Source organism: Lytechinus pictus, chromosome 8 (assembly GCF_037042905.1).
Source record: "Lytechinus pictus isolate F3 Inbred chromosome 8, Lp3.0, whole genome shotgun sequence".
Lineage (NCBI taxonomy): Eukaryota > Metazoa > Echinodermata > Echinoidea > Temnopleuroida > Toxopneustidae > Lytechinus > Lytechinus pictus.
In genome coordinates, this window is record NC_087252.1 from 34560193 (window position 1) to 34575222 (window position 15030).

Genomic DNA, 15030 nt, shown 5'->3' on the forward strand with positions numbered 1-15030 from the left:
CACCATGTCCTTCTGAATTCACTCAGTGCTAATTACTGAGCATACACTGTATCAAATAGTTTGGACAATAAGTTTACATACATACGTCTTGTTTCAAAAACCAAACCCTCTTCTTGATATCAACTTTCACATAATACATGTACATCAGAGCATCTATTAATAATGTGATTACCAACACATACTCAGGAAGGAAATCACCCATAATGCACGCTGATAATGTTACGTCTGATGGCAGGGCTCAACTCTTATTTCATCACTTTCTGTTGTGTAAAGTCTCAGAATTATTTTTTGTTGAAAATGGAATAATAATCTTATAATTATAACTTTGTTGATATGGAAACAAAAATATTAGAGCTAATAGATTTTTAAAAAGATATTTCTTAAACTATCAGTATCAATGTTGTTATATAATGTTGAAGTCTAACTATGTTTCCTATAAATATAATTTGTATTTAATTGCAACAAATCTAATTAGCCCTTACTGTAAAAAAAAAAAAAAACCCTCAAAACAGCTTCTACATAATGTTTTCAATTGTATTTTGCTATGTATTGAATGGGGGAAAAAATCGCCTCAATATTTTGGAAGCTGAGACTTTCTTTTTGAAGAAGAATAAAGTGATTTTATGCATGTTCAAAGGTTAAATTTAACCCTTTTGTACATTTCCTCTTCTTCATTTTTTCTCATTCATCTTTCTCCTCTTTTACTCTTGTCCACTGGTTTCTATAACTCACTTGGGGCCCCTCCCCCTTCCTTATCCCCTTTATCTCTCTCTCTTTCTCTCTTTCTCTGACTCTCTCTATCCATCTTGTCTTTCCCATTCGCTTTTACACGTACATTCTTCCTTTTTCACTCCCTCTCTTCCATTCTCTTTCTCTTTCACCATCTCTCTCTCCTCTATCTCCACTTCTTTTCTTTATAAACAAACCCTTTCCTTTCCTATCTCCATCTCTCTAACTTTCCATTCATCTCTGTCCATTCTTTCTTACCACAGAGGTGCTAGTTCTACCCCTGATCCAATGCACCCGTCTCAGTCTGAACCTATATTCCTCAAGCCTGGTGAATCCCTCTTTGTAGACTACCAATCCCCGGTCAGTGGCCGTGAGGACCGCTCACCCAAATCAGCAAAGAAGAAACCAAAATCATCTCCCTGGTACAGTGTAAGTATGAATAAAATATGCTGTCATACACATCATAAGCTTTGCTTGTGTGAAATCAAACTACATCAGGGGCTGCAGAATTAGAGAGGATGATCTTCACTCTTTCTTTATTTTTTAAAGTAATGTGTACTTGTAAACGTGTAAATTGTGATGTGTTGATGTTTGTTTGCATAGTCAGCCCCTTAACCATTATACATCTTTGCAAATCATGTCTTACCGACATAATGATTTCCTACCTACAAAGGCATCAGAATGCCCTCCTGTAATTTTCGCTCCAAATATGAAAGACTTTTAGATTTTCACAAATTTGATATTTTTTCCCCAGCTCAAGTGATTCTGTAATAGTTTTGCTTGTTATATTTAAACTTGTAATCACAAAAGATGTTCTTGATTATTAGCGCACCCAAATACCTGTATCTGATCTTTTGTTTACATAAAAAATATGATGATTGAGATAAGATAATTTATAAAATGAAAAAAATAATCCATTCTACCATTGTGTATTAATGAACCACTACGTTATTGAATTATTAACTAAATTATCCTCATATCAAGTTCATGAACTCTCAGATATCATTTATATGGATTTTGGACCTTCCTTTTGGAACAACTTGAGGAGATGTAATATGCAAACTGTGTTCAGACGTGTGAAAAATTTGAGTTTATACCAAAACACATTTAAAGTTTAGTCTGAGCATTCTGATGGCAATTCTATTTCATTTTTCATCAAATCAATTATGAGGCTTGAGTCAATGCCCTAACTTTGGAAGAATGTGTTTTGAAATGTTAATACTGAAGCCATTTCAGTTTCAGTTCAGTTTGGTTTATTTTCATATCTCATAAAATATCAAATACAATGTAACGTCCATCGAAAGACAGTAAATCATTGATAATAAAATAATACAATACATCACCATAATTCATAATAAATCAGACAAATGTTATACAATTGAACGTTTGGATTGGAGACAGATATATCAATAAGATGAGAATATGAAGGGCAAACTATTTAAAAAGCAGAGCTTGTAATTTATAGTTTCCCTATTAATAAAATTATAAGTATTTGTCAACTTGTTTTAATATCAATATGTTACAAGAAAAGAAAGAGTAAGAGAGAGAGAAAAAATATATATATATTTCCTTTAAAAAAACGAGACAAAGAAGGAGATAAAAAGAAAAAATAAATAAACAAAACAAAGCAAAGGGAGGTGGACTGACAATAGTTAAGAGGAACACTAGGGAGCCGATGAATTGTCGTTTAGACATTTGTTTAAAATATAAATTTTCAATTTACGTTTAAAAGTATATATAGAATTGCAATCTTTGAAGTCGGTTAGTAGATCATTCCAAAATAATGGACCTGTGACAATTTGAATAATTTTATAGCAAACAAATCAATATTTAAAGCAAAAACAAACAAAAATATAAAAAGGAGCTGATGTTATAAGAGTTGCTACATGAACAAAGCTGAACATCACAATATGTGTGTACATATATATGTTAGTGTGTTAATATATTAATTCAAGAATCTACACATATAGAGAGAGAAAATGGCAGATGAATATAATTAGTAATATTTAATTAGTAATGAGTAGAAGGAAGTATACGTCTGGGACCATAAAACTTAATTGATTGAAAGATGATTAAAACAAAGGATAACTGGTATCAAACCATGTTAAATAGATGATAGATAGTGAAGACCATTTTATGTTGGTTTCCAGTAGATTTTAATGAACCTGAACTTTAGTTTTGATATTTCATTAGACGTGACTCGCGTACTGTTGTGCTTTGTGTTAGCCCACATGTAGGTCATAGGATTCATGATGGAATTTCATTGGTTGTACATGTACATTCAACATTGAAATTGACCACGTTCTGTGGTTTTGTAAAAATAAATTTGGATGCATGCCCATTTGATGGTCAATACAGATCATTAAAAGAGAATTAATAAGAAGCAATAGTGAGCTTTATAGTGCTATAATGCATTCTGTGCCAATTTTATTGCATTAAATAAATAACTTGTTCAATGCTACATGTAACAGATGTTAAAAGGAAATAAACTTTAAAACCCGTAAATTAGCATCACAGTGAAAATATAAAGTTATCATCCAACTAGCAAAATTATATCTATTGGTATTCACAACCAATGTACATGTACTACATGTATCATTAAAAAGAGCAATACATGGTATGAAATGTTGACATGGCCAGTTTAAAGCTGATCTGAAATCAGACTTTAATGGGAAGTACAGTATCATTTTGAAGCTGACCACATATAGTGGATGGGGTTAAGAAATGAAATTATTCTTTCTTTATGCATAAAGATGTGGGTTTTTGATATTTTTTCATAGTACATGTAGTTGTCTGAACAGATGTCTGATCTGAACTTGAACTTTCTGAACCTATCTCATTTGATGAGAGATACCAGGGGTAGGGCGGGCCGGTATCACAAAAGATATGACTTTGCATATATATTTCCTACTTGAAAGCTGTCTGACTATGAGGACTCGTATACCAGAGTAGGCTTTGTTTTACCTGGTTATCAATTTAACCAGAGTATATTCTACTGTACATGCAGTTTGGTTGTTCTTTGAGTTCTTCCCTGAGAGAATATGCTTTCTAGTATCCGCTGTTGATTACATGTAGATGTGATCAGAAATTTGTGAATTAATTGAGACTGTCCTTCAAGTATTTCTAGAGAGAAGTGTCTGCTTCTTCATCTTTGACTGGAAATAATGGATTAAACTACAGTTCCGCTATTCCAGAAAGTGATATTCTCCAGGAAATATTAATTCTGTGTTTTGCTGGGAATCTTTTAGTGGAAGGCTAAACGAATACATCTACAGTAAATTATGCATGAATAATATTTGACCCTTTTGGCCTATGCTGAGAATGTTCCAGTTGCCATTTGTGACTGTTAAAGCCTTTTAAGGAAGCAATTTGCTGATGTTTCAGTATTGATTGTGAATGGATTGTACTTTCGATTCATATGTTTGCATAGTATTTCTTTGTGAATGAATTTGGATACTGTGTAATAATTGGAGCGAGACATGATGAAAAGATTGGTCAACAAGTAAATAATACTGTACATGTATTTCAGCATTTGTTCACAATACTGTAAAATCAATTATGTTAATGAGTACCACAAGGCATTAATAGATACGTAAGTGCCTTTCTGGGAAGGCAGTTCGATTGGATAGTACTTTACAAAGGAAGTATAAGATATCCAATTTATTTTGGAGTACAGATTGCTGTACGTGTACAGCCATTGAAGGTTCAACAGAAATGAGCTCCACATCGCATCAATACATTGAGAGTGCTATTAAAGATTACAGAGAATATCTACAAAGATATAATCGCTGTTGCAGAAGTACAAAATTCAGTATACCTGAACTGAATAAAGAGCTTCATGACTGTTTTATCAGTGTTCATTGTATATACTACAAAAACTTTGAAGGAAATCAGTGTCCAGTACACATAGGCTCACTCCTGTGTTCATGATAGAAAACATATTGCTCCTGCTGTTAATTGTTTTAAGTGAAGATCTACAAAGACAACATTGTTTATTAAAAACAAGGACATTTCATTAGTTATATATATTGAAGAAGAAGCTTGAAATTGTTGACAGTCATAATGGCAGAAGGAACTAGCCAACGTGGGCAGGTAAGAAATTAAATTGAATCAAATGGTAATTCAATGTTCATTAACGTGCATTATGTATCTTGTGACTATTAAAGGGCCCTTTGCATTGTATTGGAAGGCATGTTCTCCTAAGCTTCAAACAAATGCTTTCTCATTTGGTTTCATGTGTGCATTACAAACTGTAGGTCTCAAAATGTAGCAAACATATACTGTTGAACTTTCAGTATTACAGGAAAACTTGATTTACTTCATTTAGGAGTTAGCTATTTGATCATTATCTAGTCTTCAAATTGACAACACATATTTTTCTTTCATCTACTTTTATGTTCGTCGGAAAAGAAATATTTGCATATATGTACATATATGTGCTTTTATGATAAATTTGATATTTTATCATTTGAAATGTGCAAGATTATTTTTCACATTTGCAATGATACAGTGCCTACTATATTACATTATTGAATGTTTTCATAATTCCTGGTTTTTTGTTGTTGTAATTTTGACTTATTTCTATTATTTTTCAACATTAGTTTTGCTTATTTTGTACTGTATCTAATAACCCAAATGGGTTTTGATTTTCAAATTTTCATTTGACTCTTCTCTGGCCACATGCATTGTTTTTAAAGATCAACTGCACAAACTATGTATGCAGTGAAATGCAGTCACAATGAATAGGGCATTTAATAAAGCAAGGCTAATGGTTGGCTTATCAACCCTCTACTGGGCCATTACTCCTGACATCCCAATAACATTAGAGTTCAAAGACCTTAATACTGCTGATAGCATTTTAATAGTTGGCTCAGGTACAGAGCATTTTAATACTACCTATCTCAAAACACAGGCTTAAACTATTCATGGGTTTCTTGCTATTAAAGTGCAATTTATGGCAAGTTATAGTTCAAATGATAAATGATCTGAACTTTACTGGGTCATTCCATGGGGATTTGGGCGCAATTTCCAAACTGTCTTTGTTCTCTGTGCAATGTACATTATTACAAATAGCAAATAGGCATGAGTGTGATTTCGCATGAGGTGAAAGAAAGATGTTCTATTCAACAAGGCGAATATTTGCTATTTGTGTTGTACAACGCCTCAGAATTTAGCGAAAATATGAAGAAAAAAAACGATTTTTTTTTTTTCCCTGCAGTAATCTATGAAAAGGGAGCAAAAAAATTGAAAGCGAAAAGCAAAATCCCACAATCGAACACCTTGGGCAGCATTGTGCATTTAGCCAGCAGGCTTATACGCGTATTGCACCTCATTTTACTGAGCGCAATGAATTAAATCATATTGTGACGTCACCTCCTATTAAAAAGCCATGCAACAGTACATTTTGGATGGATGGTACATTTTGGATGGTACGTCGTGTGTGCAACAGTACAAATGTTTGACATTCAGCCTCTCATTTGCTCGCGTACAACAATAAAGTAGGTGTTGTACAATACATATAGTTATCAACTGTTTCATTTTTCAATTCAGCTCTAAATAAATTTTGATGTGTCAGTGTGAGGAAGGTACAAGTAAATGTTTGAATGTGAAATCTTTTATGGCTTTAGGACAACATTGTGTCAAAACTCTAGATGTCTATCAATTTTCACAGTAAGGTTAGATCTTGATTTATACAGGTAAATTATATAAAGGCCAGGTCCACCCCAATATACATGTAATGCCAACTTAAAAGAGAAAACCAAACAATGATGATTGTCAAATGCTGAATTCTTGATCGAGTCAAGAGGTTTTCTTCAATTGAAATTTAATGATGTAAAAATGTGAGATTTTAGCTCCTTAATTAGATGGTTTGATATCATTTGATTAAAAAAAAAAAAGTACAGTGTACATACAGAAAACATTTGTGAAAATGTGAAAATATAATCTTGAGTGATCTATGGGATTGCTCAGACTAAGTACTTCTTAATTGGGATCTTGGGTGGGAACAAGTTACTTGTTATTGGATTTTCTTTTGTCTTGTAATCATTGTTGAAGCGCTGTGGTGTAGCGGTTCTGACTCTCTCCTTTTAATTAGAGGGTTGCGTGTTCGAATCCCACCATGGCGTAGCATCCTTTGGCAATGCCTCAATCCACACTTTGCCATTCTCACCCAGGTGCTAATTGGGTACCGGTAGGAATCAACCGTTATTGTGGTTGGTTTAGCAAGTGTGCACCTAACAGGCTGCTTTTAAACTCTGAATCCAGTGACCTGGTAATAATTGTGAAGCGCTTTGAGCATTCATAGATTGATAAAGCGCTATATAAAAGCCAATTATTATTATTATTATTGACCAGCCTTTTAGTCCATTGTCTGATTTTGCCTTATTTCAATCTTATGGGAATTATAAAAGAAGTCAGAAGCCACATGATTTATATTATTAAGGGTACTATTTGCCAGTAATTTGACATTTCCTTAAAAAGCAATGACTACGACATGATGATCGGGGTAATATTTTAGCTGCCTTTTCTTGATAAATGGATATAAACTCAATAATATACTGTATCACATGTTCATGTATATCCCTTATACAATCAGAGGGATAATTTGACGTACATGATAGTTATCAACCTACATACAACATTCAACTTTTTCATGATAATATTTTTATAGACGTCGTGCAATCAAAATTTTGTTATCGTTTTCCCTTTAACACGCAGGATAGAGAGGATAAAGAGTCAATGATCTTTAATATGCATGAGTAATCATTTGGTTTCCATGGAAACTACATGGCAGCCTACCAATCAGAAATGATCCTCTTGTTTTGATTGCCAGCTGGCTGGCTAAAACCTATCTCACTCTTGCATGTAATATCAGGAAGTCAAACTTGCAAAGTGGTTTCCTTGTGACTTGTGTGACAACTTTCAAGAAATTACTTTCACTTTTCACTGCTCTAAACTTGCTGTGGATTAAAAATACTGTATTTCTTGCATTGTGGATATATCTTGTAATACTAGTACATGCCTGTAGATTTGATACAGCATCTAGCGCTTTGTGATGAAACCCTTGCAGTATTGATTTGTTACTGTCAACGATATTTCATCGTTTTTGAAGGATTGCTTTCAACACATTTAGACTTCAAACTTGCTATGGATTAAATTGTATTTTGTGCAAGACAATTAATTTATGGAATGTATTTGTTGAACTACAACATGATTTAGAGCTTCTTTCAGTGTTGTGGCAGAGCAAAGTTGTTTTCTTTGTCTCTGATTTTATTATATCTATTTTAGATGATTACTTTCACTTTCCCACGTTCCAATGGATTAAACTTGCTTTGGACAAACTTTTATTATGATAATTCTTGAACTGTCACAGAATTTAAGATTTATCTACATGTAGTTCAGTGTGACGGAACATCAAAGTTACAGTTTCTACAGTGATGCCTGTCTATTACATCCAAGAAGTGATTTCAAGATGTCGTTCCTCTCATAGCTGATTGTTACATTTGTGTGAATATTCAAAATCTACCGTATTTGTTGAACTGTAAACTCCTAAGGAACTCATGAGCTTCTGTTTGTTTTTGTTTTTTTGTAAATGAAGGAAGGTGACGTTGAAGCATTGTGCTGAGGATATCATTTTGTCAAATTGACTGATAATTTTCCCAAGTGAATCTCCAATTAATACCAAGTTTTCATGCAAGATAAATGAGTCTTTGATCCTTACTTGGTTTCGGATTCAAGTACATGTATTTCTCATATGAAGACATGATAGCATTGTATAAAGAATGACCTAATGCAGGACTCTTTGAGAAATCGCTATACGTCTGCATTCAAGGCTCTTGTCAAAATGTCAGAGGATTTTGAACTTCATACTAAACAGGTGAAATAGAGTCAAGCATTCTGAACTTTGTTCTCTAACTTAAAGTTCAATTGTCTTGAATAAAATCTTTGAATGCTAAAATGCTTTGAATATGGGTAGCAAACTGATGTTTGTAAATTCTTTTTTAATGGATTTCCAGTTTTATTTTTTGAAGAAGATGGCAGGGATGAAAGTTCCTCTTTATTTACTGCAGGATGCTGAAGGTTTTATTCACATGTGTCTTGCAGAAAAGTTAGAGAGCTGTTTTTAACTCAGATTGCATAAACAAATATATACAGCCTATACAGCATTTTGTTTTATGGGATTGACATTCTTACTATCGCTCCCTGGATGACAAGACCTGTTCTCTGTATCACCACTTTGGGGAAATACATTTTTGAAATATTAGTGGAAAGATCATTCATGAGGTGATACTCTTTAATATGAAATCTTAGCCCTGTATCAACAATGTGAATGTTGGACTGAAGACTATCCTACCTGACACTCACTTCTTTTTAACCCTCCCAAAGATATTTGAATTGTTTTAATGTGTATGAGGTATTGTTTTTTATTCCTATCTCTGTTTCATTGTCTCTCTCTAATACTTATTGATTAAAGTGGAGCGTTGTGGCCCAGTGGATTAGTCTTCGGACTTTGAAACAGAGGGTCGTGGTTTCGAATCCCAGCCATGGCGTTATTTCCTTCGGCAAGAAACTGATCCACAATGTACTGCACTCAACCCAGGTGAGGTAAATGGGTACCGGTAGGAAGTAATTCCTTAAAAAGCTGTGTGCGCTATGAACGCCTAGCTTAGCCGGGTAATATAGGAGCGCCTTGAGCACCTGACAAGGTGGATATGTGCGCAATATAAATACCCTATATTGTTATTAAAGCATTCAGTAATATCCTATTTTATCTTTACAGGTGCTTGCCTCTACCTACAAGTCAAAGTGCGAGGAATTCAGAAAGTTATTTAAAACCATTCCAAGCAATGAAAGGCTTCTTATGGGTAGGTCTCTCTTATATTCAATCTAAATAATTAAGCTATAGTTTTGGAGGTAAAATGCTTAAAGAGTTCTTGTACTTCTAGAGTGCCTCATCAGTTACATGTATATGATTGTTATTGTACGATTTCAACAAAATTTCATTGCATCCAAACAAAAAATGAAGCAATATTTGTAAGATGGACACATTTATGTTAAGTTTTGAAAGGCAGAATACCTATAAGCCTTGGGAAATGTTTACAAAAAATCTAGATTGAATAATAGTTCAAACATGTATAGGCTCATTAATTCCCTTTTTATTTTATCTTTGCAGACTATTCTTCTACTTTGCAAAATATTGCAGTTCTTTATGTAATTTGTATTATTTTGCATATTATTCATGTATACCCCGCCTTCCGTTTTATCTCATACATATTTTAAACAAACTTGTTTTTCTTCAGATTATTCATGTGCTTTACAGAAGGATATCCTGGTCCAGGGAAGAATGTTTATTACAGAAGGTTGGCTGTGCTTCTATGCTAACATATTTAAATGGGAAACTGTGGTATGTACATTTAACATTTCATTAACGTGTCATCTAATCAGTATACTTTTGAGATTTTGTCTTTCACATTATCATCATTTTATTTCATTCATCATTTTCCCTCTTATGAATGGTTACTGGACTCTCATACCATGATGACACCCCCTCTTTCTACTTGTTTCTGTCTAGAGCATCCTCCTCATTCAGACCAACCTTACTGCTTTCTTTCTTCACCATATCTTTCCTTGTAATCTTTGGTCTTCCCGTACCTCTAATGCTATCCATTTCCAGAAACTTGGCAAGCATGCAGGCTATCAGATGAATTGCAAACACTTTCTTTAGAATGACCCTTTAATTAATCTTCTTTATCATGCAATTAATTCTTTCTCTCTTATTTTTCCTTCTATTCTCTCCTCATTAGCTCCATTTATTATATTTTTCTCATCTCTCTTTCCATTCTCATCTCTTCCCTGTAATCAGTTGTTTCTCTTCCCCACCCTCTCTCTTTCTATTTCACTTTCTGGAAATATTTCTCTTTCCACTCTGCCTTCTATTTTCTTCTCATTCCAACCATTTATTTTTCTCCCTTCTTTCTTTTCTACACTCATCCGTCCCCATTGCGTTTCTTTCTGTATCATATGATTTTATATCTTGCAGTACAATGTATTGAAATTTATATGATCCTGAATGTATTATTCATTGTATTTCCTTGATTGTAGCTTTTACCTTCTAAATTGAATGCAATTCAGCCTATGGGCTGCTTTGATCAGATTAAAGCATATTAACTATTTCTACTTCTTCACTCTTTCTTCTCCAGTTGACGATACGTTTCAAGGACGTGACAGCAATCACCAAAGAGAGAACAATTCGATTCATTCCAAATGCTATACAGATCAGTACAGACAGTGAGAAGGTAATGATCATTCTACATTTACAAACGAGGGTTTAAACCTGCCTTCATGTTGACTGTAGTTGCAGCCAATCAATCAAACATAGCAGACATGCTTTTACCGGAGTGGTTTCGTTTATTCTGTCCTTTCTTTGACTCCGTGAAAACTGTAATGAATAAAATACATAGATGGAAACCAATTAATATCATGAAACTTGACTAAGCTCTTTAAACTAGATGATATCATTAAATAAGGCTTCCTTAGGTCCATCCTATCATATATGCTATCATATATCTCTTATAACATCTCCACAAATAAAAATTTGGGCGTGACCCATGGGCATTCCAACACAATTGCCCTTTATCTGACCTTATAAATATACCCTTAAAGTGCCCCTACTTTGTATTTCATTAATTATCCTAAACACTTATAATAGCGACTCACTTAAATACTTGTCTCATACAGGTGGATAATATATTCAACAATAAATCTATCCTTTTATCAAAGAAACTATTTCATATCGACTTACGACCATCGTAAACTATAACCAACATGAATGCTTATATGTAGGGCATGTAACGCTACTCACATGTACGAGTGTAATCAACTACTATTTAAACACATAAATATCATATTAGCACACATTATTTCTCAGAAATTATTCTATACGAGTGTAAACACTGACCTTCTTGCCTCTATTTTGTCGTTAAGGTTGACTGCAACTAAGGGATTACTTAGATTTTCTTCAATTTACTGGATATATCAGGCATTTTATGCCTATCATCAAAACTCAAGATGTGGTGGCGCAGATGACGTCCTAACCTTTTCGTTATCTCGACCACAATATATTTCGTTAAAGTCACACAGTTACATTGACCCCTCCTCTTGGTTTTTGTGTATAATCAAATTGTATATTCGATGTAGGTGTACATATCTACAATTTGCATTTATTTGCACTTATTTTAGTATGTTTGTCACTGTGAAAAAGGAGACACATATACATGTAATGAAACAAAATTGTAACCATTTTTCCTTTCATTAATTTAGACTAGAGTTAGACTATGGCCCAATTTTAACTAAATTTCAGAATCTGGGTCTGCATGTACATGTATGTATTTCATTTGTAAATATATGCTATTATTTTTTTATTTCTCCGTGTAGTATTTCTTCACCTCATTCATGTCAAGAGAGAAGTCTTTCCTGTTATTATTCAGGATCTGGCAAAATGCTTTGTTGGAACAGGTAAGTTATTGACTACCTTTGAGTAACATGCAATATATATATGTCCCAAAGTAATCTTTTATTGCTTGAGTTGTTAGGAGAGCAATTAGACTACTGAGGGAAAAATATGTCTGGTATCTCTTGAGAGAAAAAAATAAATTCAGTCGATATTATAATAACCTACAGCTGTATAATGTATAATTCAGGTTTTATTTGTGGTAATATGCCTGTTACAGGGCTTGAATTGAGAATTCAAAGGGCAAGGCCAAGTTGTTTAGAAGGGCATTAAAGGAAAGGAAAGACGATGCTCAGTTTAGGGGGGCGTCCTTAATACATCGGAACGACGTGCCTTAGCGCTTTACAGATATATTATTACCCATTAAAAAAGGGCATCATTAGTAAAATGCAATTTGACTTGAGTGAGAACTATTGTATAACCGATTCGGACCAAAATGTTCGATCGTCCTTGCTAAAAAAAAAACCCAGACGGTTTAGACCTACAGTATAGAGCACTGAAGTGTGATGTCATCAATTTTCAGTTTTTTCATATCAGCATTTTTTATACCATATTTTGGTAGAGCGTGATGAAAAACTCCCTCTACCCAAATTTGGTGGGAATTGGGGGCCTTAGATACTGTATGACCTCATGAATACATAAATAGCCCATTGAAGTCAGTGTATTTATATTGGCCTGGTTCCTAACACTTAGAACTGAAATGCTAAAAAAAAAGTTGTTTGTGACGTCATCACTTCAGTACTCCATTGCCTGAGCTAATGCTAACCAGCTTCTGGGTAGGCTTCATGGGGCTTCTACCTGACTCAGGTTAATGAGAGGTCTGCCGCACTGCTCCAGTTTCACTCTAGTCAATTTGCAACGCGCAGGCCGACTAACTTTAGTTACATTGGATCTTCATTGACTCATCTTGTTATGCTTATTCACAAGTTAATCGTCCTGCATGAAGTTGCAGATTAAAGCGATCCAAAACTCTTGATGATCCATTACGTTTGATCAGGTTTCTTGTTGAATGAATGTGTGCATGTCCCTATTACACACGTTTCTTGGTTGAAAATCAAGCGCAACTCCCTAATACTTGCATTTGATTGGCTAAAATCAAGCAGTGTTTGATCACAACTCTTTTCTGCAACCAGCCCCTGATTATTGGACCCTTTATGTACCTCTGTCAAAACTTTCAAAAATCTTCTATAAACTTTTTTATTTAACTCTTAGCTCTTTATGCGCCTTGAGCACTCTACAGAGTGGATTTGGTGCTTTATAAGTCACATTATTATTATTATTATTATTATTATCATTATTAAGCCTGTTGTCCATTTATTGATTAGACAATGCCCTCATCAGAGTACTGGAGCTGGGTCCATAGTAACTATGGGAGTGACCTTGGTATCCAGGGGGAGGAGCTTCCCGCTGACTTCCTTGAAGCAGAAGGTCTTGATAATCTTGACAATGAGGATAGCACAGAAGATATCTCACAGAGTATAGGATCAGAGGATCAAAGCTTTGATGAAGTATTTTCAGGTTCAAAGGTTAGTGTATTCTTTAGAATAAATGTATTAACAATGTATTTGTAAAATGAAAATAGCCAATCATGAGCATCGTTGCATTCTACTTTCTTCAAAAGAATGAGCCGTAATACCAATCTGGATTTTTCACACTTGCGATTGATTACAACCTTGTGTTATGAGGTTGTCTCTACTCTTGAATTCATTTGGAAAGGTGTCATTTTGTTATGGAAATTCTCGTTGGTACTCTGCAGAACAGCTTTTTCCTGCATAATGCACAGCTGGTATAACCAATTACTTAATAGGAAACATTTACTTCTAAATCAGTCATAGTGGCTGATCTTATTTGACAGAAATTACTCTTGTGTCTTTTTTAAAATCAAAGTGGAGAAAATGGCAGAGCGGGGATTCGTACTCAGAATCTTACCATCATGAGTCCACTGCTCTAATCACCAGACCACACAACCCTCATTCTATCCTTTATGAACATCTGCCCCAAACTAATGATAATTTGACAAAGAAGATTCTCTTTTAATAGCCAAAATAGTTATTTGGTCTTCAGAAAGTAAAAATTATAGAATTAGCTTATCTGATAGAATAAATAATTTTTATTCCATCACAATTAAAAGTTTTAAAGTTAACTAAGAGATGACACAGTGAGAGACACCATCTTTTTCTGGACTGCTTAGAAGTACATGGAGATTGTACAATGTACACATCTCATGCTTAATTGAACCTTGTTTTCTCCTTTTTCTCTGACACTCTCACTGAATTTCTTCTACATGCAAACAAGTAGTACTTGTGTTAGTTACTGTTGATCAATTTTGCAGGTAATATATAATTTTAAAGCTAAGGAATCTCGTAAGCAAAGAAGTCTGAAAATTCATGTTGGATGACTTATTGTCAGTTTTAGGGTGGCAATTCACAATTTCTTACAAGTTCATAGAGTCTTGTATAACTTACAAAGAGTTTAAGAAACCTGACTAAGAATTAATTGTTTTGTCTCTTAATAGGATGAATCTCAGACGGATGATGGAGATGGTATCACAATGACGGTCCCATCTCAAGGCAAAGAGAATGAAGCTGACAATTCATTAGATACAACTGACGACATAGGAGAAGGTATAAGACTGGTGTAATTTGATTGAGTGATTCAAACTTAACACTGAATTTAATCTGTCGTTCAAACAAAAATATATGACAGCAAAGTTGAAAATTCATGTTTATGAATTGTGTAAAATGTTTACATTTAACCCTTAATAAGACTGGGGTGCTGATTCAGCCCCCCTC

At 34.0% G+C, this 15030-nt stretch overlaps 1 protein-coding gene across 2 annotated transcripts in view; it reads left to right on the forward strand.

Annotated features, from left to right (window-relative positions):
- LOC129266105 (protein Aster-B-like) overlaps nucleotides 1-15030 on the forward strand; it is a 48314-nt gene that overhangs the window by 16004 nt on the left and 17280 nt on the right. For both annotated transcript variants that reach the window (XM_064103971.1, XM_064103972.1), the window contains exons 4-10: nucleotides 993-1158; nucleotides 9509-9593; nucleotides 10029-10132; nucleotides 10929-11024; nucleotides 12163-12243; nucleotides 13564-13764; nucleotides 14754-14862. In XM_064103971.1, the coding sequence (XP_063960041.1) occupies nucleotides 993-1158; nucleotides 9509-9593; nucleotides 10029-10132; nucleotides 10929-11024; nucleotides 12163-12243; nucleotides 13564-13764; nucleotides 14754-14862 (842 nt within the window). The remainder of the gene's footprint in view (nucleotides 1-992; nucleotides 1159-9508; nucleotides 9594-10028; nucleotides 10133-10928; nucleotides 11025-12162; nucleotides 12244-13563; nucleotides 13765-14753; nucleotides 14863-15030) is intronic.